The sequence below is a fragment of the Amblyomma mixtum genome, chromosome 8, assembly GCF_055824585.1.
Source record: "Amblyomma mixtum isolate Tamu chromosome 8, ASM5582458v1, whole genome shotgun sequence".
Classification (NCBI taxonomy): domain Eukaryota; kingdom Metazoa; phylum Arthropoda; class Arachnida; order Ixodida; family Ixodidae; genus Amblyomma; species Amblyomma mixtum.
The window spans coordinates 106342938-106365249 of NC_143019.1; the positions used below are offsets into that span (position 1 = coordinate 106342938).

Consider the following 22312-nt stretch of genomic DNA (forward strand, 5'->3'; position numbering starts at 1 on the left):
GAGCGCCACCGCGCGGCAGGAAACGGAAAGGCGACAATCCGCGCACCGCAGCTTTCAAACTGAAAGGGATCTAAAAACGTTGCGTTCATAAGCGGCGGACGTAAAACGTCCTTAGTTACCCCAGGTGTGACGTAGAACGTCATCGAACGGAGAGGGTGGAAGCTGCGTGAGAACCCTCTTATGCTTCCTATGGCGTCAAGGCTGCCAGAACCGAGGCCCTCGCTAAGCAATTAAGCAAAGAAGGGAAGGGGAATGAGGGGCTCGTTATAAATATGACAGAAGTCAACAGCCACAGAAACCAAGGGGCACAGGGGATTTTTAATTAATTTATTTATTTTGTGGTGTTGATGAATTTAGAATATTACTGAATATGTTATCGCTTAAAGGTAATTGATTAGAAAAGCAGAAGAAAAAACAATCACATGCCGCCGGTGGGATCCGAACCCACGACCTCCGAATTACGCGTCCGGTGCTCCACCTTTGAGCTACGGCGACGGCTGTCAAATCTTCCGCTTTCGGGGTTATTTATGTTTACAAGTAACCTAACCTTGACAGTGTTCATCAGCGCCACCCACGTTCATAAGCGGCGGACGTAGAACGTCCTTAGTTACCGCAGGTGTGACGTAGAACGTCATCGAGCGGAGAGGGTGGAAGCTGCGTGAGAACCCTCTTATGCTTCCTATGGCGTCAAGGCTGCCAGAACCGAGGCCCTCGCTAAGCAATTAAGCAAAGAAGGGAAGGGGTATTCACCGACACTTAATAGTTTATGCTTGAATTTCTTCTTGATCCTGTTTCGGTTTCACCAAGATAACAATGGCTGTGGCATATAGTGGAAATTAGGTCGCGTGAGGTGCTATAAACGGCAATATAACTGCTGATACGCGTTCGTTGTAATTAGAGGTCTTGAAGTCGGTTGATATAAGTGCTACAGTGAGTCAAAACAACGTTTCAGCGTTTGTATTGTAGTGTAGCAGCCGCGCTCCCTCACTGTGGTGAACTGTGGTAGTGAAAGAAGACGACGATCCTGAGGTGTGACGCTCGCTCGCAGCCCGAACGCTTGGCCTGCACCTTGGCTGAACGTCGCAAAGCGACCTAGGTTCTACTCGGCCACAACCCCCTCCTACATTTGGTGGAGGCTGCTGTAAGTTCCCCCTCTCGTCCTCATCCTGGAGCTCCGTAGCCGCACCTTACCGTTGCCGCCCGTTATGCCTGAAGTCACCAGCCAGACAGCCCCCATCCAGTCGGCTACCATCCTCTGTTCTGGCGGGCTCCGGCAGCGAGATCCCAGCGTCTTCAGCGGTGCCGACGATCACGATGTCGACGACTGGTTGTCGTCGTACGAGCGCGTCAGCGCCTACAAGTGGGACGATGCCACCCAGCTCGGTAACGTGCTTTTCTACCTCAGCGATGTTGCAAAATTGTGGTTTCGCAATCATGAGGCCGACCTGCCTACCTGGTCGTCCTTGTAAGACGAGTTTCTCGGAGGTGTTCGGCCGCCCAGCTGTGCGCAAACTGCGCGCCGAACAACGCCTCCGCGCTCGCTCTCAGCACGCCACCGAAACCTTCACCAGTTATATCGAAGATGTTCTAGACCTATGCAAGCGCATCAATCCATCCATGCCGGAGGCCGATAAAGTTAATAACATCCTGAAGGGCATCTCCGACGACGCGTTCCAAATGTTGCTCGCCAGGAATCCGCAAACAGTGGTCGATGTCATACAGCTTTGCCAGAGCTACGACGTCCTCAGGAAGCAGAGGAATTCTACTCGCCGTTCCGGAGTCCTCGACGAGTCCCTTCCTGCGCCGCCGGTCTGCAGTCTGGTCTCTGACCCGGCCTCACTGCTTCCCGAGATCAAGGCCTTTATACGGGAAGAGGTGGCCCGCCAACTTTCCCTCCTGCCTGTCTCTGGCGACCCTGCGCCACCCCTAGATCCCACACTTCGACGCACCATTCAAGAGCAGGTCGCCGACGCTTTGCCCTCTGGCCCTCGGCCTCCGCCTGTGACGGCTCCTCTCACATACGCTGAGGTTGCCGCCAGACCCCGAAGCCCCGACGCCTACGTTAACCACCCGTCTGTCGCGCCGCTACCACCTCCACCGACACCTATCCGTCGTCGTCTGCCGCCTCGCCGCGCCGTCATGAACCCATGGCGCACCTACGACAACCGCCCCATATGTTACGCCTGTGGCTTGCCGGGCCACGTCGCTCGGCTTTGTCGCCAACACCTGCCAAGTTTCCGGGACGTGGCAGGCTCCTTCCACTACGACCCTGCGCCTCCCTCGCAACCAGTTTCCTCCGGCACCCCTGCGGACTCCTTCCACCTTGACCGCTCTTCATATTCTTCACGCCGGTCGCCTTCTCCCCGTCGCCGATCTATTTCTCCCATGCGCCGGCGCTCACCTTCCCGTCCGGAGGAAAACTAACGGCCGCAGTTCCGGAGGCAAGAACTGCGATTCTATCGAACTGTCAAAGTCCTTCGTCTTCACCTGCAAATGTCGTAGAAGTGTTTGTTGATGGCGTCGCCGTATTAGCCCCTGTAGACACAGGCGCTGCTGTATCCGATATTAGCGCAGCCCTTTGCCGTAGACTCCGTAAAGTGACGACGCCTGTTTCGAACTTTTGCCTCCGCACTGCAAGCTCGCACCGCATTCAACCTCTAGCGTCCTGCACAGCTCGCCTTGTTATCCGGGATGTTGTATATTTCGCCGAGTTTTTCGTGCTGTCCCGCTGTTCTCACGATGTCATTCTGGGCTGCGACTTTCTAACCCTTCATCATGCGATCATCGACTGTGCCCGTGCCAGCATTGAACTGTCTCCGCTCTGTGCCACCCAGCCGTGCGATGCCTCTCCCCGACGCGGTAAAATGCTGGTCGCTGAGGATACCGAAATCCCTGCCTTCTCTGCAGCCCTGGTTCCCTTCTCTTGCGCCTGCGATCCTGATTCGACTGTTCTCTTCACTCCGACTGATGCTGCTGTCCGTCGCCACTGTTTCCTCCTTCCGTTCGCTCTTCTAACTATATGCGATGGCCACAGTGCAATCTACGTAACGAACCCTTTTTCGTGTCCATCAACGCTTATCCGCGGCGAGTGCCTGGGACATGTCGAATCAGTTGATCACGCTCTTCCATACTCCGTCTCTGAAGAACTTGCCCCTCTCCAGATAGATGCCATTAGTTCCCCTCCTGCTGCGCCAAACCAAGACACCGTTTCTGTTTTCTCCCGATCTATCGATGCCAGCCTTTCGCCACACCAACGTGCTCAGCTCGTCGCATTACTTCAACGTTTCCGTCCATCCTTCGACTTCCCGCACAGCTCTCTTGGCCGCACATCCGTCGTCACACACAGCATTGACACCGGAACGCATGCCCCTTTGCGCCAGTGTCCTTATCGCGTGTCGGCCGCTGAACGCACCGTCATTACCAAAGAAGTGGACGACATGCTTCAGCGCGGCGTCATCCGGCCTTCTCAAAGCCCCTGGGACTCTCCCGTTGTTCTCGTGCGGAAGAAGGACGGATCCAACCGCTTTTGCGTTGATTACCGTCGCCTCAACAATATTACGCCAAAGGATGTGTATCCACTTCCACGTATTGACGATGCCCTCGACTGCCTACAAGGCGCAGAATTCTTTTCATCATTGGACCTCCGCTCCGGTTACTGGCAGGTGCCCATGACTGCTGCTGATCGGTCCAAGACGGCCTTTGTTACGCCCGACGGCCTCTACGAATTTAACGTCATGCCGTTCGGCTTGTGCAATGCGCCGGCCACATTCGAGCGCATGATGGACACAGTTCTCAGCGGACTCAAGTGGCACACGTGTCTCTGCTACCTCGACGATATCGTCGTCTTTTCTCGAGACTTTTCGTCCCACCTGGCCCGCCTTGAGCGTGTCCTGCAATGTTTGACCGACGCCGGCTTGCAACTGAATTTAAAGAAGTGCTGCTTCGCAGCCCGGCGGCTTACCATCTTGGGCCACGTCGTCTCCAAGGAAGGCGTCCTTCCCGATCCTGCAAAACTGCGCGCAGTCGCCGAGTTCTCGCGACCCACCTCCCTGAAAGAGCTGCGTAGCTTCATCGGGCTGTGCTCTTATTTTCGCCGCTTCGTACGCAATTTCGCTTCCATCCTGTCTCCCCTGGCTGATCTGCTTGCCGGCGACAACAGCCTGTCGTCTTGGACACCAGACTGTGACGCGGCATTCACAACGCTACGGCGCCTGCTTGTGTCCCCGCCGATCCTCCGCCATTTCGACCCCAGCCTGCACACTGAAATTCACACTGACGCCAGCAGCGTGGGCCTCGGCGCCGTGCTGGCTCAGCGCAAGCCCGGCAGCGCCGACCATGTTGTTGCGTATGCCAGCCGCACTTTGACAAAGGCCGAGCGCAATTATTCCGTGACAGAGAAGGAGTGCTTGGCAATAATTTGGGCTATTGGAAAGTTCCGACCTTACCTATATGGTCGCCCGTTCTCTGTCGTTACCGACCACCATGCCCTCTGCTGGCTGTCGTCCCTAAAGACCCCTCAGGCCGTCTTGCTCGTTGGGCGTTGCGTTTACAAGAATACGACATTGAAGTAATCTATCGATCTGGCCGTAAGCATTCTGATGCCGACGCACTAACGCGGTCCCCGCTACCTTGTGACATAGACTCCACATCTTCCGCCACCGCTGATGCCTCCTCCCTTGATGTTGTCGACACGCCATTTGAACAACACCGGGACCCCTGGATCGCTTCCCTCCTCGCTCTCCTGTCTACACCATCTCAGTGACCTGCGACCCGCACTCTCCGTCGTCAAGCCCGCCACTTCGCAATACGGGAGGGCCTCCCTTCCCGCCGCAACTACCTTCCCGACGGTCGCAAATGGCTCCTTGTCATTCCTCGCCACCTGCGTTCCGACATATGCGCCTCTTTTCACGCCGACCCCCAGTGTGCACACGCCGGTGTGGTGAAGACCTACACGCGCCTTCGACTCCGCTTCTACTGGCGGGGAATGATCCGACAGTACGTTCGCTCCTGCCCGGAATGCCAATGTCACAAAACCCCTTCTCGCCGTTCCATTGCACCGATGCAGCCCTTGCCTTGCCCCATGCGCCCATTCGACCGCGTTGGCATCGATCTCTACGGACCCCTTCCCATGACTCCGGCTGGACACCGCTGGGTCATAGTGGCAGTCGACCACCTTACCCGCTACGTCGAAACGTCATCCTTGCCATCCGCGTCTGCGCCCGCCGTTGCATCTTTCATCCTGCATCATCTCGTTCTACGCCATGGTTCTCCTAAGGAGCTTCTGAGTGACCGCGGCCGTGTCTTCCTCTCAGACACCGTCGAAGCCCTACTTCGCCAATGCCGCATTGTTCACCGCTCTACTACGGCCTACCACCCTCAAACTAACGGAATTACTGAACGTTTCAATCGCACATTGACCGACATGATCGCCAAGTATGTTGCCTCGGACCACTCAAACTGGGACCGCATTCTCCCATTTGTGACATATGCGTACAACACTGCCACACAGAGCACAACTGGCTTCTCTCAGTTCTTTCTTCTTTACGGCCGCGAGCCTTCCTGTACCATGGATACCGTGCTTCCGTATCGCCCTGATATCTCCGAGTCTCTTACCCTTTCTCAAGCAGTCACCTATGCTGAAGAATGCCGCCAGCTTGCCCGCTCTTTTACAACGCAAGATCAGAATCGCCAGAAGCACCTTCGCGCCCCTACCAGTCCGCTTCCGTCCTATACCCCAGACTCGCTCGTGTGGCTTTGGGTTCCCTCAACCAGTCCCGGTCTCTCCACAAAACTCATTTCAAAGTACCACGGTCCGTACCGTGTCATCTGCCACACCTCTCCAGTCAACTACATTACTGAACCGCTTTCGCCACCGCAAGATGCGCGCCGTCGTGGCCGTGAAACAGTGCACGTCGACCGTCTCAAGCCGTACTACGATCCGCCTACCATCTGTGCGCCCTAAGTCGGCAGGATGCCTCCTTTTTCGCCGGGGGGTAATTGTAGTGTAGCAGCCACGCTCGCTCACTGTGGTGAACTATGGTAGTGAAAGAAGACGACGATCCTGAGGTGTGACGCTCGCTAGCAGCCCGAACGCTTGGCCTGCACCTTGGCTGAACGTCGCAAAGCGACCTAGGTTCTACTCGGCCACAACCCCCTCCTACAGTATTAGTTATCACGTGCCTCACGTGACCTAATGTTGAACTCACGTCAAAGCCATCATTCAGTTGATGAAACCGACACAGCATGGGAGAAAAAATTATTTTCTAAATTATTTAGTGGCAGTAGGCGAATACCACACGGTGATCCATGTATTCTAATATCTATGGCGTCATTTGAAAGGAGACTTCCAGGTAAAGTATGCGAAGTCCTTTAGGCCTAGCATTTGAAACGGTGACGTAATCACCAATTAAAATTGCGACGGTTCTTTTTCCTTGCACCAGAGACGGTTTATCTAACTTGAAGACTGAAGTTTGATCTCTGCACCAGGGGTGCCCCGTCAGAGACGGTCTTGTGAGGAGTTCAGACGCAGGGATAAAGGGTGTTGTGTTTATTGGCGCATAAGCAGCTAAGGCTATCATGCGCCAAGAACAAGGTATGGAAAAAATATGCTTGAGCAGGGTTTGAAAACAAAGTGGATAAAAACGGTGGTGTAAAGGGCCTAAAAGTTATATTGACTAACTAGCTGATGAAAGACAAGAATTTTAAAAATGTCTGATAGCAGAAACTTTTAAAGGTTGGGTTACCTCCGCAGACATCCTTGGCTCGGCAAGGATTTCGAGGCTCCCAACAACTCAGAAAAAGACCTCAGCCTCCTTCTCGTGATTGAGAAAGTGGCTGAGGTGTATAATTGTATGTAGTGAAGCACAGGGTGAGTAGATTAGAGTTGATGAAGAATACTGGCTTCCCTTAAAAAGCTAATAACACAGGGTATACTGACAAGTGCATCTTCGCCTAAAATCAATGCTGGATGAAAAGGAGTGTGTTCTTTGTAAAAGGTAGTAAAATGTTTTTTTCTTAGTGATTCAAGTTCTGTATATGAGAATAATATGTGGTTTACTGTTAGTTCATCTCCGCACTTTCCGCAAACAGGTTTGTCTACTTTTGTACGTAGGAAGTTGTGTGTGAGATGTGTGTGTCCAATGCGGAGACGGCATAAAATAACTTCGATGAAACGTTCCTGGTGGGAGCATGACTTCCATTCTTCTATAACTGGTTTTACTAAGTGGAGCTTATTATTACCTTCAATATTCCATTCAGACTGCCATTTATATCTGAGCTTATACTGCACTAACTTCATGCCATCTTTGTAGGGAATATTAACTTTATTTATTTGTTTGTTCCGAGCTTTCGCAACACATTCATCCGCTTTCTCATTGCCAGTGATTCCAATGTGGCTGCGAACCCAGCAAAATTTTATGTCTTGTCCCTGTATTGTGGCGCTTGTTATGTTGTGTATGATATTACCAATTAGTGGTGTCACTGCATTTCTATGGTGAAGTGAGGTTAGTATGCTCAGAGAATCAGTGTAAATGATACTGTTCTGAATGTTCTCATTTATTATTTTTTCTACAGCCAGTAAGACTGCGTAACACTCGGCGGTAAAAATGGATGCACACTCAGGTAGCCGTACTATTTTTTCCCAATTATTCTGAACTAAAGCACTTTCCACGTAGTGCGCCGATTTTGATCCATCGGTATAAAATGCTTCGTATTCTCCGTATTTTTCGTTGAGTGCTAAATATTCTTGTAATATCTGTTTATGTGGTGTATGTTTTTTCCGAAATTGTGTTAATGTGAAGTCGCACACAGATGTTAGGCAGTACCAAGGCGGGAGTGGATCAGGTTTGCGGGCAATATTAGGTGATATGTTCATTATGTCTATTTCTTGGCATTTCTCTTCAAAGCGGAGAAGGATTGGTCTGATTGCTAGAGGTTTGTTGGTAAATAGTGTTCGAGATGGACACTTTGTAATGAGTGGGTAACAGATGTGTTTAGGCTGGGAACGGATCTTTAAAATGTATGAGCATGTGAGCATTGTTCGTCTGTCTGCAAGTGGTGGTTCAATGGTTTCTAAGGAAAGGCTTTTTATGGGTGATGTCCTGTAAGCACCAGTTGAAAGACGCAAACCCATATTGTGCACAGGGTCCAGTCGCTTCAAGTACGACGGCCTTGCTGATACATACACTATGTAGCCATAATCTAAAACGGAACGTACTACAGAGCGATAAATCTGTAGAAGGCATACCCGATCAGAACCCTAGTGTTTGCGTGAAAGGACTTTAAGTATGTTCAGTGATAGCGACGCTTTCTTCTTTAGTGCGTTTATGTGAGGCAGGAAAGTAAGCTTTTTATCGAAGGTGATGCCTAGAAATTTGTGTTCGTTTCTGAAAGGCAGCTCAGTTTGGTTGAGGTGTAATGTGGGATCTGTGTGCAAGCCTCGTTTGAGTGAAAAAAGTAAGGCTACTGTTTTCTGTGGTGAGAACTGGAAACCTTTCTTTTCTGCCCATGTTGCCAGTTTGTTGATTGTAAGTTGTACTTGTCTTTCACATGTAGATATATTGGAAGATGTGCACGCTATCTGAAGATCGTCAACATAGACTGAATATGCTATGGACCTTGGTATTATTTTGTTAAGAGAATTCATTTTTACAATAAAAAATGTTGTGCTTAAAATACACCCTTGAGGCACTCCATTTTCCTGAATAAAATCCCTCGAAAGGGTTGAGCCTAGACGGACCTTAAATGAACGGTTAGATAAAAAGTCTTTAATGGAGTTCAGTATTCTGCCACGGATGCCAAGCTCAGCTAAGTCCTGGAGAATCCCGAACCTCCAGGTAGTATCATATGCCTTTTCTAAATCAAAAAAGACGCTAAGACAGTGTTGCTTGTGTATAAAAGCTTCTCTGACAGTATTTTCAAGGCGGACTAGGTGGTCTGTAGTGCAGCATCCCTTCTTAAATCCACACTGATGGATATCAAGAAGTTCACAAGATTGAAGAACAAAGGTTAGTCTTATATTTAGGACACTTTCGAAGGATTTGGCAAGGCAACTGGTCAGGGCTATGGGTCTATAACTGCTAGGAGAAGTTGGGGGTTTACTAGGCTTAAGAAGCGGTACAATAATAGCTTTCTTCCAGGCTTCCGGTATTTTCCCAGATATGAAAATTGTGTTAAAGAATCTTAAAAGTGCGTCCACGGCTGGCTCGGAAAGATATGCAAGCATTTCATAATGTATTTCGTCGGGCCCTGGAGCAGTTTTTTTTCCGGCAGACAGTACTCTGTTGATTTCTTGGAGGGTAATTAGACTATTGTATTTTTTATTTGCGCCTCCACTTGTTGGGAGCCTCTGTTTTTCAACTGTTTTTGTATTTTAAAAAAGACTGTGTATAGTGAGATGAACTTGAAACTGCAGCGAAATGTTCCCCTAATATGTCTGCCTGTTCCTCCATGCTTGTTTGTGTGCCGGGTGTTGTTAAAAAAGGAATTGTGAATGGTGAAAAGGTGCCATTTAATTTTCGAACCTGCTCCCACATTTTTTTAGATGGGATCTGACTAGAGATGTAAAATTTCAAGAAATTTTAAAAGTCATAAAAAAACCATTTCTTTCAGGGTTTTTTTCATGAAAAATTGGAAATTTTGCGAAACGTGACAAAAGCAGATTTATTTGCAACAGCACAACGATCAGTGATAATGCTCCGAAGTTCAGTCGAATATGCAGTTATAGATGTCATACTGTGAAACGAACTTCTTGTTCTATTGCACCGAGAAGATAATGATTTGCACTTCAGGCGAATATGGAGAAATAAATCTCATATTTGTAGAACGAACTTCTTGTCCTATTGCACCGAGAAAGGGAACATGAAAACTGATCTATAAGTCACTCGATATCGGACTTAGAGTCACTGTCGCTGGATGCGGCACTACGCGCAGCAGCATGGATTGAAGCTGTGTCCACAGCTAGGTTTGACAAACGTTGGGTTTGACTGCACATACACAAGCTTTCGCATGTGTTTCGTTCAAAGCCTGTTGCGAATCCTTGTATGGACGTTTCCGAAACGTGACCAGTTTCTTCGCAGCTGGCGGATGATGGTGGTATCTGCAGCAGTCGGCAAGCCAGACGAGTTAGCGGCTGGTTGGTGCAAAGGCCTTGCCACCAGGTAGATGGGGTCACGTGCTTCGCTGAAGACCCCTGTCCTAGACCAAATTTCTGCGGATGTCCTGTACTGTGCTACGTTGGAACCGCTTACATGCACAGCAGCCTATGTTATTTATGCCGTGTGTGTAGCGCTGTAGAATTTGCTGCCATTTTGTTCTACTTCAGCCGTGAGTTCAAGTATTAGTGTGTTTAAATGTCAAGCCTGGATCTTATATGTGACCTGGCCTTCAACCCGCGTACTCTTAGCAAAAACGTTTTAAAAGCACTACCTGGCACCGGCGATGACGAATGCTCTCCAAACGTTCATCGATGCACGCTGTAATGTTTATTTAAGCAAAAACAAAAGCTTAAACTAAAAGCAAGCAATTATAAAACCTTGAAATCGCATTGTGAAATTTTCGATGTTTCCATTTTTTGTCGTCTGAAAAAAACGAAAAGAACCGGTTTTTTTCTAAAATTGCTGTGTTTTTTTCAGGCCTTCACATCTTTAGATCTGACTGTTGATAGACGAAACATAATTCTGCCATGAAGCTTTCTCGGCACTGCGACGGACGTACCGAGCTTTAGCTTTTGCCTTTTTAAAATTCAAGATTCTCATAGGTCGGATACCTACGGAATTTACCCCAAGCTCTATTTTGTTGTTTTTTAGCCTCCTTACAGTCTTTTGTGCACCATACTTTATGGTTTTGTCGCGCTACTCCTGATGACTGAGGAATAGCTGTAAGTGCGGCAGTTATGATAAAATTAGTGAACTTTTCATTTATTTGGTCGATGGTGAGATTTTCTAAAAGTATATTTTCCAAATTTGCTTTTGCTCTAAAAAGTGACCAGTCGGCGAGGTGAAGCTTCCAGCGCCGTGGCCTTGTGGGGATTATTTCCGGTGGGGATGTTAAAGTGATTAGTATAGGGAGGTGATCGCTGCCATATGGGTTGTCAATGACGTCCCAGTTAAAATCGTTAAAAACAGAAGGTGAACTAAAAGACAAATCTAAACAGGTCATTTTCCCTGAGGCAGGGGAGCAGTATGTGGCTTTTTCTGTATTCAAAAGGCATACACTATTTGTGAGGATAAAATCTTCGATTATTTGACCCCTAGAGTCACAGCGCTCACTTCCCCAAAAAGGGGAGTGAGCGTTAAAATCCCCGACTACTAGATATGGTTCTGGAAGTTCATCAATGAGGCCTTGTAGATCGTGGACTGTTAGTGTGAGATGTGGAGGAATATATACAGAGCAGATTGTAATTGTTTTGTAGCTGACGATGCTGAATGCAACTGCCTCAAGTTTTGTTTTCAGTCTGATCTCTTGAGCAGGGACGCCGCTTTGTATGACAATCGCGACGCCTCCCGAGAGTCTATTTGCCTGCTCACGATCGCGTCTAAAAGTTTTATAATGCTTCAGGATGTTCATATGTTGTGGACCTAGATTGGTTTCCAGGAGACATAAGGCTACGGGTGACATTGACCCTAAAATATTTTTTATGTCATCGTAATTTCTCAATATTCCTCGGCAGTTCCACTGAACTAGAAAAGCCATGTTTATGTTTGGGGGTTTACTTATGTTCTGGGGCCGTTATGGTGGCCCTGCCTTTTTTCCGCTCAAGAGAGCTGTTCCGCCGCTGCAAAGCGGGCGGATCGGGAGTTACCTCCATCACCTCACTGGAGGTGCTGGAAGACCGCGGGGAAGCCGCGGATGTGTTGGTGTCAGGCCTCCCCCGACGGGGGGAAGTCCTGCGGGATGCTGACCCATGGGCCGGCACTCCCTGGCTTGGAGTTGGCAGAGCAGCTTTCGCTGTCCCTGCCTGGGGCGTGGGTGGCCCTGCTACAGGCGCAGTAGAACTGGCCGCGGCAGGTGCCGGAGTGCTGTGTGGTGCTACGCCCCTGCGCACCACATCAGCGAAGTTTGGTTTCGATGTGAAGGAGAATGTGTTGTTAAGTGCAAAACGCCTTCTGGCTTCTTTGAATGAAATGTTTTCTTTGGTCTTAATGGCGATGATTTCTTTCTCCTTTTTCCAGGACGGACACGCCCTGGAGTACGCAGCGTGGTCGCTTTCGCAGTTTGCGCAGCGTAGTGCTGCGTCGCATTCCTCAGACTGGTGGTCCTTTGATGCGCATTTCGCGCAGGTTTTGCGGCCGCGGCAGCTCTGTGAGCCATGGCCAAACTTCTGGCAATTAAAACAGCGACGGGCATTGGGTATGTAGTGCCTTACGTTGACTTTCAGGTATCCTACTTCGATTGTTTCGGGCAAGCTGCTGGTGTTAAATGTGAGGACCATGTGTTTGGTGTCTATTTCCTTGTTATCCTTGCGGATTTTGATCCTGTGGACGTCAATTACATTTTGTTCGGATAGTCCTTGAAGCATTTCAGTTTCTGTTAGGTGGATAAAGTCAGCCTCTGAGATAACGCCTTTCACTGAGTTGAGGGATCGGTGGGGAGTCACGGAGACAGAGATGTCCCCTATGGAATCGATGTTTGCAAGTTTCGAGCACTGGATGCTCTCGCGTAGTTCGAGGAGTAGGTCGCCGCTTGATATTTTGGATACCTTGTAGCCAGGCCCTCAGGTATCTGTTAGGCATTTGGTAACAAGAAATGGGGATATGATTCGGGCTTCCTTTTGTTCACAGTTACTGTGTATAACATGAAACTTAGTGAAAGTTGGTTTCTTTTTCATGAAAAAGTCTGATGCTTCGTTCCGCCCTCTTTTGAGAGAGCGATCGGGTTTGGAAAGGGGGGAGCCATAAAAAATTGATGTTTTTCGGTCATGGTGCCAGCCACCCACCATGAAGTCCAACAAGGGGACGCGACAGGAACTTGAAAGCAAGTCCTGCCCACGCCAGCTGTACGCCTTAATTATAACCTAATATGACTCAACTCAGGGTAGTTGGTCACACACGGTTAACCCTCGCCGCCAGGAAAAAGAGGAAAAAACGAAGAAGACAGGAGGATACAGGAAAGTTGTAAGAAAGGAAATAGGAAAGTGTAAGATAGAGGGGAGGGCAGGAAAAGGCGACTGCCGGTTTCCTCCGGTCGGGTCAGGCCGGAGGTGCCGTCTACAGGAAGCTGGGGCCAAAGTGGTGTGTTGCCTCCGCCGAGGGGCCTTAAGGGTCCAAACGCTCGGCATCGGCTCAACCACCAGGATCCCCTTTTCCCCGGACACGGCGATGCCACGCACGGCTAAGCGCGGATGCTCGGGTCCGTGGTGGCGCATTGCTCACCATCATCCCCCTGCGGCGATGTCCCTGCGGATGCTCGGGTTAACCCCGTGGTGTCGCCACTCACCAACGTCTGCAGGCTGCAGACGCCCCCCTGCGGAGATGAGCAAAATCTACCCGGACGTTCAGCCGGAGTGCAAATGGTGTCAGAAAATGGCAACCTATGACCCGAGACATGAGAGACAGGCGTCGTTTCCATTCAGTGACGTGACTCGGTCGCGGCATACGGCATACGCGAAGATCGCCTCGACCCTCCTGGTGAAGCTTTTTTCCTCAAAATCCGCTGATATCGTCGCCTCGCTTCGGGTGAGAAGAGAGAGAGAAACTTTATTTCAACAGGAATTCGGGGCACGCCCCAGGGTCCCCGCACGACACCACTGCACTTGTGTTTATGTTCCGAAGGTCCATAACACTGGCAGCACGGCCGGTGGCGATGGTCCGCACGGCCGGGTCCTCCGAGCGCAGCAGGGTCTCCCAGTCCTCCCAGGTCTCGAGGTTCTCTAGGTCCCGCGGGGGAGGGTCCGCCGGGCAGAGGGAAAGGATGTGGAGGGAAGAAGCAAAGGGTTCTGGGCATAAGGCGTAAGCAGGAGTGGGGAAGGAGGGATGATAGTGGGTTAGGGTAAGGGGTGAGGGGAGAGTGTTAGTTAGTTAGTTATATTGATTTTAATGGCGCAAAAGCAACTGAGGCTATGATGCGCCAAACACAAGGTTAGAGTTTTTGTTAAAGGTGAAGCTTTCTATACTTAGAGTTTGTTTAAAATGCTTGCTTCCTTGAGAAACCTAAAAATACATGAGATGTCAACCAGTGCTCGATCACCTAAAAGTAACATGGGGTGTAATGGGATGGTTTCCCTGTAAAATGTTGTAAAATATTTCTTTCTTAGCTCTTCTAGCTTTATACATGAAATTAAAATGTGGTTCACTGTGAGTTCAGCACCACACATGTCACAGAGAGGTTTGTTTTGTTTGGTTAGCAGAAAGTTGTGCGTGAGGTGGGTGTGTCCAATGCGGAGCCGACATAAAATAACTTCGGTAAAACGTTCTTGATGCCTACACGATTGCCATTCCCCTAAAATGGGCTTAACAGAATGTAATTTGTTGTTTGCGTGCTCTTCCCATTCTGCCTGCCACTTATTTCTGAGTTTACTGTAGATAAACTTTAAACAATCCCTGTGTGGTATGTTCACTTGCTTTATTTGGCCATTCCGGGCTTGTGCAGCACATACATCTGCTTTCTCATTACCTACAATTCCAACATGGCTAGGAACCCAGCAGAATTTAATGTTGTGCTTTTGTTTTGTGATTTTAACTATGTTATGTATGATGTTTCCTATTATGGGTTCAGTAGCATTCCTGGAGTGCAGTGCTTTGAGCATACTGAGGGAATCGGTGTAAATGATGCTATTTTTGATGTTCTCTCTTACTATTTTTTCTACAGCTATGAAGATGGCATAACACTCAGCAGTAAAAACTGATGCGCATTCTGGTAGTCGCATTATCTGTTTATTTTTTTCTTGGATTACTGCACTTCCAACATGACTTTCTGTTTTTGAGCCATCGATATAAAATTCAATGTAGGTGTCATACGTTTCTTGTAGTGCAAAGAATTCCTGTAATATGTACTCGTTTGGCGTTTGCTTTTTGTCTAAATGTGTCATTGTGAAGTCACATACTGAAGGCAGGCTGTACCATGGTGGCAAATATTCATTCCTTTGTGCAATATTCGGTAGGGCATCTAGTACTGTTAGCTCTTCACATTTATCTTCAAAGCGCAGTAGTAATGGCCTGATAGAATGTGGTTTGTTGATGAATAATCTTTTAGATGGGCACTTGGTGACAACTGGATGGCAGAGATGTTTCGGAAGAGAACGGATTTTTAAGACGTATGTGCATGTTAGTGCGATTCTTCGGTCCTCAAGAGCGGGCTCATTAGTTTCAACGTATAGGCTGGCTACTGGTGATGTTCTGTATGCTCCAGATGATAGGCGGAGACCAAGATTATGAATGGTCTTTTCAAGTAGGATGCTCTTGCCGAGCCATATACTATGCACCCGTAGTCCAGCTTGGAGCGCACCAGAGAGCGATATATTTGTAAAAGGCTTGCTCTATCGGACCCCCACCGCTTCCGTGAGAGCACCTTTAAGACATTGAGGGCTTGAGAAGCTTTCTTTTTAAGGTTGTTAATGTGTGGTAGAAATGTGAGTTTCTTGTCGAAAGTTAGGCCTAAAAATTTGTGTTCTTGTTTAATTGGTAGCGCAGTGTGATTCAGGTATAGACTGGGATCGACCTGTAGGCCTCGTCGCAATCAGAAAAGAACAGCTACTGTTTTTTGAGGGGAAAATTTAAATCCATTTTTGTCTGCCCAAGAACCTAGTTTATTTAGTGTGATTTGTATTTGTCTCTCACAGGTTGATATGCTGGAGGACGTGCATGCTATTTGTAGGTCATCTACATAAACTGAATACATTATGGACTTGGGTATTTCTTTAGCTAAGGAATTCATTTTTATTATGAAGAGTGTCGTGCTTAGAATGCACCCCTGGGGTACGCCGTTCTCTTGGGTGAAAGTCATGGAGAGAGTTGCTCCTAGGCGGACTCGGAATGTGCGGTTAGCCAGGAAGTCGTTCAAGCAGTTCAACATCCTGCCGCGGATACCTAGCTCTGCTAGGTCACGGAGGATGCCGAACTTCCACGTAGTATCGTAGGCCTTCTCCAGGTCGAAGAAGACCCCAATACAGTGCTGCTTGTGGATGAACGCCTCCCGGATGGTGTTTTCTAGGCGGACAAGGTGATCTGTGGTGGAGCATGTTTTCTTAAACCCACATTGGTGTTTATCTAGTAGTTGCCGAGATTCAAGTACGAAGGTCAGTCTAATGTTTATTACACTTTCGAAAGATTTAGCAATGCAGCTGGTGAGGGCTATTGGTCTGTAACTGCTAGGACTTGTTGGTGGTTTTCCGGGTTTGAGAAAGGGTATTATGACTGCTTTTTTCCACTCGTCAGGTATATTTCCAGTTATCCAGATTTTATTAAAGAATTTTAACAGTGCCTCTACAGCAGCCTCGGAGAGATGTGCAAGCATAGCGTAATGCACGTTGTCTGGTCCTGGTGCTGTCTTTTTTCCAGAAGATAATACCTTATTTATTTCTTGTAGTGTGAGAGGCTGGTTGTAAACCTCATGAACACCTGCTCCAGATGGAAATTTTTGTTTTTCAGCTATTGCTTTGTGTTTTTGAAATGTGCTTGTGTAGTTGGATGAGCTTGAGATCTCAGCAAAATGCTCGCCCAGTATGTTGGCCTGTTCTTCTAAAGATGTTTGTGTCCCGGGTGCTGTCAAGAGAGGAAGTGTGAAAGGGGTATGGTCACCAGTAAATTTACGCACTTTTTCCCACATTTTCTTTGATGTTGTTGAGCTGTTTATTGAGGAGACATATTTCTGCCAAGAGGTTTTTTCTGCATTTATTCGGACATACCGCGCTCTGGCTTTTGCCTTCTTAAAGGTAAGTAAGTTCTCTGCAGTGGGATATCGACGCAGAGCGCTCCAGGCTTTGTTTTGTTGTTTTTTTGCTAATGTGCATTCTTTTGTCCACCATACTTTGTGTTTCTTTTGTGCAAGTCCTGTTGTTTGTGGTATAGCGAGTGTTGCGGCCGATATTATGCATTCAGTAAACTTCTGATTAATTTCATCTGTGCTAAGGTCGTCACAAAATTCCTTTTCCAGAGTGGCACTTTTTGTAAAGAGTGACCAGTCGGCAAGCTGAATTTTCCAGCGCCGTGGCCTTGTGGGGATGATTGGAGTGGATGATGAGAGCCTGATGACGGTAGGTAAGTGATCGCTGCCCATGGGGTCATTTAAAACATCCCATTTAAAATCGTTAAAAAGTAATGGTGATGCGAAGGCTAAATCGAGAGAGCTCATTTTTTCTGAGCTTGGGCAGCAATATGTGGCTTTTCCCGTATTTAAAAGACAGACATTATTCGAAAGTATAAAATCTTCGATTGTTTGGCCTCTAGAGTCGCAGCGTTCGCTTCCCCAAAACGGAGAGTGAGCGTTAAAATCGCCAACTACCAGAAATGGCTCCGGCAGTTCATCGATCAGGCCTTCTAGATCTTGGCATGTTAATGTGATGTGTGGGGGAAGATATACAGAACATATTGTTATGGTTTTGTAGCTGATGACGCTAACCGCAACCGCCTCAAGTTTTGTTTTCAGTTTGATTTCTTGAGCCGGGACGCCGCTTTGGATGATGATTGCGACGCCTCCCGAGAGTCTACTTGCATGTTCGCGATCACGCCTAAAAGTTGTATAATGCTTTAAGATATTTGAATGTTGTGGACCAAGATTGGTCTCCTGGAGACATAGAGCTAGAGGCATCACGGACCCTAGAATATGTGTTATATCACTGTAGTTCCTTAACATTCCTCTACAGTTCCATTGAATCGCAAATATCATGTTTGTTTTTTTGGGTGTGAATGGAACTGAAGGAATTTACTGTTCTGGGCCCGTTACCGGGGTTTTATCTTTTCTTCGCTCGTGAGAGCCGGTCCGCCGCCGTAAAGCGGGCGGAGTGGTAGTTGTATCCATCACCTCACCAGAGGTGCTGGAGGACCGCGAAGCCGCGGATGTGTTGGTGTCAGGCCTCCCCCGACGGGGGGAAGTCCTGCGGGATGCTGGCCCATGGGCCGGCACTCCCTGGCTTGGAGTTGGCAGAGCAGCCTTGGCTGTCTCTGCCTGGGGCGTTGATGGCACTACCACAGGCGCGGTGGGAGTGGCCGCGGCAGATGCCGGAGTGCTGCGTGGTGCACCGCCCCTGCGCGCCACGTCAGCATAGTTTGGTTTGGCTGTGAAAGAGAATGTATTTGTCAGTGCAAAACGCCTTCTGGCTTCTTTGAATGAAATGTTTTCCTTGGTCTTAATGGTGATGATTTCCTTTTCCTTCTTCCAGGACGGACACGCCCTGGAGTACGCAGCATGTTCTCCTTCACAATTAGCGCAGCGTAGAGCTGCGTCGCATTCCTCAGAATGGTGTTCCTTCGACGCGCATTTCGCGCAAGTTTTGTGGCCGCGGCAACTCTGCGATCCGTGGCCAAACCGTTGACAATTAAAGCACCTTCGGGGGTTAGGGATGTAGTGTCTTACATTTACTTTGAGGTATCCAACGTCGATGGTTTCGGGCAATGTGCATGTGTTAAAAGTCAGGACTAGGTGTTTGGTATCTATTTCTTTGTTGTCCTTGCGGATCTTGATTCGATATACATCAATGACATTTTGCTCGGAAAGCCCTTCCAGCATTTCTTTCTCGGTAAGGTGTAGAAAATCATTTTCTGAGATGACGCCACGGACAGTGTTGAGGGATCGGTGTGCAGTGATGGAGACAGGTGTGTCCCCAATAGACACTATGTTACAGAGTTTGGTGGTTTGGACATTTTCTCGGAGTTCCAGCAATAAATCGCCACTGGTCATTTTGGATACTTTGTAGCCGGGGCCCAAAGCTTCTGTTAAGCACTTCGATACCATGAAGGGGGATAGAATTCTGGCCTGTTTATCTTGAACTTCACTGTGGATGACATGGAATTTGGCAAATGTTGGTTTCTTTTTGGAAAAAAAGTTCTCTGCTTCGTTCCGCACTCTTTTAAGAGAGCGATCAGGTTTGGAAAGGGGGGGAGCCATAAAAAATTGATGTTTTTCGGTCATGGTGCCAGCCACCCACCATGGAGTCCAACAAGGGGACGCGACAGGAACTTGAAAGAAAGTCCTGCCCACGCCAGCTGTACACCTTAACTATAACCTAATATGACTCAACACAGGGTAGTTGGTCACACACGGTTAACCCTCGCCGCCAGGAAAAAGAGGAAAAAACCAAGAAGGGAGGAGGATACAGGAGAGTTGTAAGAAAGGAGATAGGAAAGTGAAAGATGGAGAGGAGAACAGGAAAAGGCGACTGCCGATTTCCCCCGGTCGGGTCAGGCCGGAGGTGCCGTCTACAGGAAGCTGGGGCCAAAGTGGTGTGTTGCCTCCGCCGAGGGGCCTTAAGGGTCCAAACGCTCGGCATCAGCTCAACCACCAGGATCCCCTTTTCCCCGGACACGGCGATGCCACGCACGGCTAAGCGCGGATGCTCGGGTCCGTGGTGACGCATTGTTCACCATCATCCCCCTGCGGGGATGTCCCTGCGGATGCTCGGGTTAACCCCGTGGTGTCGCCACTCACCAACGTCTGCATGCTGCAGACGCCTCCCTGCGGGGGGAGGGGAGAGTGTGTGTCTGTAATCTGCGCCAGAGTGTTACGTGTTTGTTATCTACGGAGGGGTGGGGCGGGGGGTAGAGCTGGCGTGAGGCTCTGTATGCCTGGGTCAGCTCACTGAAGGAGTTCATGCGCTCCTTCGTGAATCCCCGATCCGAGGCCAGCTGAGCCCGGTTTAAACAACCTCGGGCTAAAAGGTTGGCGGCCTCGTTTCCGGGATTCCCGGAGTGCGCAGGCACCCATATCAGCTCCACTTGGCGGGGCGAGGGTGCATCGGGCGAGTCCAGTATGTCAAAAGCAGGGACATGAACTCGGCCTCGAGCAAAATTTAGAATCACAGTTTTAGAGTAACTTAAAATATACCGGGTTTCCGTGCGAGTGATAGCAAGTGCAATTGCGGCTTCCTCTGCAGCCTCTGGGGACGTGTCTGGAGGGAGAGGTAGTGTGAGGAGGGTGGATGAAGAGGAGTCCACCGCAGCTGCTGTCACTTCATCACCCGTGCAGGCAGCGTCCACCCATACGGCGTCCGGCTCGGGGCCGTGCGCTCGATGGAGTGCCTTCGCACGGGTTCTGCGGTGCTGCTCATGGAGGAACCGGTGCATATTCCTCGGGAGTGGCCTGATGAGAAGCTCCCGGTGAAGGGGTCGTGGGATGTCGAGGAGGGTTGGGTCGTTGGCTGGTATTCTGATTCCCAGGGTGTCCAGGATATACCGACCTGTGGAAGGGAAACTTAAAGATTTATATAAAGATATTTACAGCATATATAAGTTTAGGCACTAGAGACATCAAGCAGCAAAAAGATACAAAACAACAAAAAGGCGGAACTGGCTAACACTAGGGGAGGCCCCTACTCGGCATAGCCGAAGATGCATAGCATCTCACCTTAGCGCAGAACCCCAATTCCGGCTCCGGTGCCCGGTTTTAAAGTCCTAAAGGCCCGGCCCACATTTGGTAGCTTCCAATCATGTTACACTGCTCACATGATTGGTTTACCGAGAGCATGGCCAGCCCTCCAGCTTCCGTAGGGCAAAACGCCCTTTCCATTGCAAAATAAAAGTAAAAACAAACACAAATACACATTCGTGCCAGCACGTGCGCGAATCCGTACCGCGGGGCGGGGGGACACCCGTGCTTCCCGGCGCGTTGGCGAGCGGCCGCGTTCCAAGAAAGGAGACGCTTCGCTTTGAGCGCCCCCAGCCGCGTTCCGATGACCCCGCGTACACTACCGATCCCTTACACGCCCTTCCCAAGATTCTACAAAGGGCTCAAATGCCACTTTTAGAATTACAACAAAGAAGGGATCGATACGGGTCACAAAACCATCTTGTGGGTGACACACCGCGCTACACCAGCACTGGCACCAACAAAACTAAAAGCAAAATGCACACGGGAACCAACACAACATTACGCAAAATGCTTAAGGGCACCAAGAAAACATAAGCAAAATGCACTCACACAGTGGCATGCCTGCCGTGCGCCGTAACACGGCGTCCAAGTTGGTGGGTTGCACCCAGTTCACCACCTCCAAGTACACACCCTCGTCCTGCTCGCGAACGAGCGCACACATGCACACAGACACTTGCAACCGGAGCGTTCATTGGCACTCATATAGGGTCCGTAAGCGGCCACGTGAGCCTCCTTGGTCGCACTGAGCGTCCCCGCGTGCGTTCGAGCCACTACGTGTTAATCAACCCGATTAACGCCTGACGGTCACTGACTCATTAGGCTGGTGCCACAACCGGGCGATAACTAAAAAGTTGCCGCCCTCCAGGATCGAAAACGTTGTGGTACTCGATGGGTCCAAACCTCTGATCACGCGACGCCCTTGAGGGCACGCTCTCTTCGGCGCGCCAATACGAGACGCGTGCTGCGTAAGGAGCATAGCCCCTGTCCAGTCTAATCATATCAGTGCGGCCGCTTCTGTCACACGGGATTTGGTGTACTGCAGCACGGAACGTACTGCTCCACGCGCTGACTTTCAATTTGAAAGCCTCGCCCTTGCCTCCTGGTACTTTGCCTCGCTTCGAGCCATTTGCCTCGTTCCTGCAAGGGCAAACATTGAAATTGCCGCTCCCTGGTTTATAGGAGCTTGCCGGCTTCACGGCATCATCTGACTCTGAAGCTGTATGAGGTGACTCGTAGTCACTTGATCCGAATTTGCCTTGAGTCAAGTCGTCACGCATTTCCTTCTCCTCGAAGGACCTGGTCGGACGCCCATCCGGTGCGTTCGACAATTGCGCGGCGCTCCGCCCGGTCGGCGCAACAGGCCCACCTCCGTTCTCTGGCTCGAATGGAACGCTCCTGCCATCACTAACGCTACGAGGCATTTCCTGCCACCTGCCTGACACCGTCTGCCGTTGCGGCAACATTAGACTTCCTCCTGACACTAGCTCCGTGTCGGAGGTCACACTCTCATTCAAAGAGCCTGCAGGGATTATATCACTGCCCTGATTGCTATCGGACAGCTTGGTCACGAATGCCCCCGGAACATCGGAATTTTGTTGTTCCTTTCCGCTGCTAGCCACTCGCGGTGGCGGAGGAGCTGTGACATTTTCGCGCCCTTCAGGAATCTTATTTTCACTTCCTGCACTTTTCGCCGCCTTTCCTAGCGAAGAGGCGTTCTTGCATATCGGCTGCTTGTTAACAGCCACCTGGCTGCTGCTTCCTTCACCTGTGCTTGACGAGCACAAGCCTTTGCCTT

General features: G+C 49.5%; 1 protein-coding gene across 1 annotated transcript; it reads right to left on the reverse strand.

Moving 5' to 3' along the window:
- Positions 1 to 2467: 2467 nt before the first annotated feature.
- Positions 2468 to 21208, reverse strand: LOC149333804 (uncharacterized). The gene is made up of 3 exons (XM_089557805.1): positions 21067 to 21208; positions 19796 to 20326; positions 2468 to 2487 (listed from the first exon to the last, which is right to left on the reverse strand). Exons 1-3 carry the CDS (start codon positions 21176 to 21178, stop codon positions 2468 to 2470), a joined length of 663 nt encoding a protein of 220 aa, XP_089413931.1. The 5' UTR covers positions 21179 to 21208.
- Between the last annotated feature and the right edge of the window lie 1104 nt (positions 21209 to 22312).